General features: G+C 38.6%; 1 protein-coding gene across 2 annotated transcripts in view; it reads right to left on the reverse strand.

Annotated features, from left to right (window-relative positions):
• Positions 1-277: 277 nt before the first annotated feature.
• The window catches only part of LOC111157185 (synapse associated protein 1), a 33,125-nt gene continuing 27,976 nt past the window's right edge, over positions 278-5,426 (reverse strand). Inside the window, exon 9 of one of the 2 annotated variants that reach the window (XM_022518467.1) lies at positions 278-3,973. In XM_022518467.1, coding sequence (XP_022374175.1) covers positions 3,849-3,973 — 125 coding nt within the window. In that variant the 3' untranslated portion in view covers positions 278-3,848. Of the gene's footprint in view, positions 3,977-5,426 lie in introns of both variants that reach the window. The other variant, XM_022518466.1, reaches the window with a different exon arrangement.

Raw genomic sequence — 5,426 nt, forward strand, 5'->3', positions numbered from 1 at the left:
GAGGGAGGAAGGGAAGCAGGCTCCCTGTTGAGCAGAGAGCCTGATGTGGGGCTCGATCCCAGGACCCTGAGATCATAACCTGAGCCGTTGGCAGAGGCTTTAACCCACCCAGTTTAACCCACCCTGGAGCCACCCAGGCGCCCCAAAACTCAATACCTTCTTAAGGTAGTTTTAATTCTAATAGAAGCCTACATACCCGATAACTCTGAAATATTTATAGGTCCTTATTGTAAGAGAATTGTTAGTTATTCAGGAAAAACCATTATAACATATCACCAAAAATGAGGTTTATTTATTCAGAACCAAGTTGAATATAGTTTTTTCATATTGGAAATAGATCAGAATGCACTGAATAAATGCTGTTGAAAACTAATTGTAGTTTAACAACCGAAATCATAAACGGCTTCATCTGAACAAATCCCTAAGTGTGAGGACCAGATAAACAACTGATGATTCATGAGAAATATGTAACTGCATGTGATTAAAGGTTCATGAATATGTATTTGTCATCCGCCATGACTCATTGGTTTAATAAGCACCATCTTTTTTGGGTATTGTAACATGCATCTTGTAATTTTATTTTCCTATCAATATAGTCTGGAAATAATCATTTATTAAAAAGGCCTGTTTTTCCTCCGAATAAAACTGATTATATAAACTATATCAAAATTCCTACTACTTATATTTTTAAAAGCTGAAACAAATTTGCAAAAGTTAAATGCATCTAATTTTTACAGGTGAAAAAGGTTTAACTTTAAAATGGAAAAATCTCACTATTACCAGAAAGAACCAAATCAAAGTATTTACAGAAGCACATTCACAGTCCTGGTTTTTATACCAAAGTGGTCAAGGAGGGAAATAACCTATCGCAAGTTGGATGTGATCTTTTTTGATTGTTTTGTAAACCTTTAAAATGTCCTAAAAATCCTATTTGTAATAATAGTTTGTGAAAAACCATCTTGGTTACTGTACAGAAAACACTCCGAATTATAAGTATCGTTGCAGCCTTATCTCCTAAAAGACAAGGTTTTCTAGTTTAACTTTTCAAAACTTCCAAACTGAGATTTCCCACTTCGCCTAAGAAGTTGCCACTTCTGCATACGAGGAGCTTCTGACATCGTGAGTCGGGCGCGCTCGGGCGAAGACTGGGGCAGCAGTGGCCTTGTCCTACTTGCCATAAACTGCTGGAACTGCACAGAGACGTTCTCGTTCTTGCAGAGTAAGACTCCATGTACCTAAAACTGGCCTTAAAGACATAGTTTGGTTCAATACTCCATCACCTTGTCAACTATTTTCACTTGATTTTATGTGCATGAACGTGCCACACAGGGCACCATCCATCCTTTCTAGCCTTCGGGGGACAGCAGCCCTCCGATGCTGCTCAGGAGCCTCAGAGAAAGCTCGTGACCATGTGAAGCAGTTTTCAGGGAGCCTGATCTGTGGGCTTTGTAGCGTTGTTATTTCCCTCTGAAATGTGTGACATCAGAGAGATCTGACTTTTAGCAGGATTATTCATCGTCTCCCTGGGAGCTTGGCTCCTCTTTACTTGGCAGTGTGGAAAGGTGAGCTGGCAGCAGGAAGTGGCTGGAACAGCAGAGGCGGCATCTGTAACACCAACTAGAAAGACACCATCATCCAACCATGATAGGGGACGGGTAAAAAGTAAAAAGCACCAGCAACCTCAGTGGCCCTCAGGGCATTAGGACGCTAGTCCAATGTGCCTCCAACTGTAAAGCCCATTCTAATGGGGGTCTCAGTAACGTGCAGAGTCCGGGCCATCAGGTCTGTGGCCAGGCCTGAGACCCTGCATTTCTAGCAAACTCCTAGGGCCGGCCATTGCTACTTCCTGAGCCACACACTGTGAGCAGTGAGGTATGATCCCCATAGTGTGGGATTCATAGTGTGAAGCTTACGTGTTTTTATTTAATGTGTTTGTATCTTCACATAGTGTGAAGCTTATGTGTTTTTATGCCCAGCATAGCTTGTTGGCTACCCTTCGGGCATGTAATAAATACTTAGAAATTTTCCACCCGCCATGGTTATACATTATTTTTCCCTTTAAAGGAATACATTTCAGTTACCTGTATCACATTTTACTCTTATTTGTATCATAAAAATAGAGCATAACTATATTTTTATGCTGTGTATTAAATCTTATTTTAGTCTTTTATTTTTATAAAGCAATGCACAATTAGCTTATTTTTAAATGCAATAAGAATATCATGTAAAGTTGATAGTAATAACCATAACATGTCTATTGTCATTTTAGGGTGTTTTTTTTTTTTTCTTAGCTTTCTCTGAAACCTTTGCCTTTTTGTATTTATTCAACAATGTGAATTTTAGTGCATATACCAAGAGCGAAGCACTGTCATATTCTGATCTGCTTACATCCAGGACTTTCAGCTACTTAAAAACATTTTACATGTTTCTTTCCCTCCAGAAAACTCTACTTTAAAAAAACCCAAACTTTTCCCTTCAACAGGATTATTTAAGAAATTGCCAGTCATCATCTCTGAACCCAAACTCAGTAATCATCAACTGTTACACCACAAATGGAAATCCCTTGATGATGGGGTCAGCGATTTCATAGAATACGTGAGTTTATTGCTATAACCCAAGGGGTCCTAGCTGAGATGGTCTGGCTCACTCACCAGTGTGTACACCAAGCTACAGACACGAGTAAAGCCCGGACACACATCCAGTTCTCTCGTTGATGATACCTTTGCCAGAGGACCATGGGCTAATTTTTATAGGGTCAAAAATATACATATGTACATTTTTTCCTATAAAGAATTATCTTAACTCTATTCCCTTTTATGAAATAAAGGTTCCTTGAGAAATATGAACGTTTTAGGAAGCAAACGCCTCAGAAGTGTTCTGACATTAAGCCACCTTGTTCTTTTAAAATACCATAGCCTGTGAGCATGGGCTGCTGGTGCAGGATCATACAAGCAGGACCGAGCGGTGCAGTTCTGTAAGCTGTACTTCGAGTAACACAATTTTATAAGGACTGACAGTTTAATTAAGACAAACAAAGCTGAAACTTTTTAAACAAAAACAAGAGAATGTAAGCTGAATGGGCTTGTGAAGGTCATTAATATAAAAAGGACAAAAGGCCCAATTTTCTACAAAAACTGTGATGTGGAATTTAGGAAAGCAACAATATTAAATGTGGTATAGTTAAAAAAACAAAGAAAGAAAGAAACAAACAAACAACACAAGAAAGAAAGAAAAGGCCCCAGAGAAAAATAAATGTCTTTGCACGGTATTTCTCAGTTTCAAATTGTGTGATGTTTACACCATTAAAATCAACATAATTATCTTACCTTTTGGCTTCTAGATGGAATTTTAGAAAATACCTAGCAAGATAATAGTCTTGAAAGTGCTTCTTCTTAGGTTCTTTGGTACAATTTGGTCATTTTGATAGTTATCAATTCATTACATAAGTACTTTAACATACATGTATCAGTGAAAGTGCAACAAGAAGTACAGATGTTTAGAAAAAAAAAATTGAAGAATAAATTATAATTCTGACCTCACAGAAAACAGAATTCTAAAATTTTACTTGCATTTCTGTGGCAAAGACATCCATAGTGACTACATAAATACCTCTAAATAGATTTATATTAAAGAAATATTACATAAAACATCCTTTTTGATTATTAGAATAACTGTTCTATATACTTTTTTTTAAAAGCAAAAAAGGCAAATTTCAGCCTAAAAATGAACAATCTTGGATTTCAAAATTATACCAATCTTTTGTGCCTTCTGATTCAGCAAGTGTTGTCATCTAGAATTTAATGTCAGTTACAGAATGTTAAGCATTATTCTTTTATTTCAGGAAAGAGCTAATTTTCCTCCTGCAGCATTTTTTCTATTTCCTTATCCCAGTTTTCATCTCGTTTCTCTGACTCTGTCACCACTTCATATTCCTGAAGCTCTTGTTGTAGCTCTTTTTCCCAATCTGCAGAATCTTCTGAAACAAATGAGAAGGAAAAAATTCTCTCTGAATTCACAATGTTGGTTTTAACAACTTGGTCAAGTATAATTCCCTGTGGAAGTTCTAGCCATGGTAATTTTTTTTTAAAAGATTTATTTATTTGACAGACAGAGATCACATGTAGCGAGAGGGAGGGGAGGAAGCAGGCTCCCCGCTGAGCAGAGAGCCGGATGCGGAACTCGATCCCAGGACCCTGGGATCATGACCTGAGCTGAAGCCAGAGGCTTTAACCCACTGAGCCACCCAGGCTACCCCTAGCCATGGTTAATTTTTAACATCTCAGGCTTCCTCGCTGTGTGTGCTCAGAAAAAGTGACCAAATTTTAATAGTAACCGAAAGGAAATACGATTAGAAAGATACATCGGGGGGCACCTGGGTGGCTCAGTGGTTGGGCCTCTGCCTTCGGCTCAGGTCATGATCCCAGGGTCCTGGGATCGAGCCCCGCATCGGGCTCTCTGCTCAGCGGGGAGCCTGCTTCCTCCTCTCTCTCTGCCTGCCTCTCTGCCCACTTGTGATCTCTGTCTGTCAAATAAATAAAATCTTTAAAAAAAAAAAAAAAAGAAAGATACATCGGTTAAGTGCTATATGTTTGGGTGTTATTTTGCTTTCTAAAACCTCTGCTTTTCCTTATATTTAAATGGATAGTTGATAATATTTGGTTGCAAATTAATTTTTAACACTATCAACAATGATGATGGTAGAAAAAACAGCCAGCGTTTCTTGAGCACTCACTGAGATGGGCACTGTACTAACTGCTTTCTATGTATCACTCCTTTTCCCCCCTTCATCCTTAGAACAATCCAGGAACTAGATACACTGCAGCACATTTTATAGGTTGGAAAACAGAGGCTTAGAGAGGTTAGGTGACTTGTCCAAGAACACACAGCTTGATAGCAACAGACATCCAGACGGAGCCAGGCCTACAGGCTTCACAATCTGTGCGTAAACACTCTAGGAGTCTCCCTAGAGTGGCGACAGGGATACCAGAACCTGAAGTCAGGTTTCCTGATGAAGCCTGGCCCCTCACACTGGGCTCCATCTAAGCTCTCACGTTCCTCTTCTGTGCTGAGATTCAGAACTGCAACTTTCCACTTAGACCCTCTGTGTGTGTGTGTGTGTGTGTGTGTGTGTGTGTGTGTGTGTGTACACATATATATATGTATGTAGACGATAAGACATCTGCTATGTAGTATTATAAAATAGAAAACAAACAAACCAGCTATTGAAAAAACAAAGCCAAAATTCATTTTCATCTTTTTTTTTTTTTTTTAAAGATTTTAAGTAATATCTACGCTCAGTGTTGGGCTCAATCTCCTAACCCTGAGATCAAGAGTTAGATGCTCTGCTAACTGAGCCAGCTGGGCACCTCCACTGTCTATTTTATTTATTTTTATATTTTTAAACAAGACTTTTTTTTTTTTTTTTT

Source organism: Enhydra lutris, unplaced genomic scaffold (assembly GCF_002288905.1).
Source record: "Enhydra lutris kenyoni isolate GAN:26980312 unplaced genomic scaffold, ASM228890v2 scaffoldscaffold52, whole genome shotgun sequence".
In the NCBI taxonomy this organism is placed as follows: domain Eukaryota; kingdom Metazoa; phylum Chordata; class Mammalia; order Carnivora; family Mustelidae; genus Enhydra; species Enhydra lutris.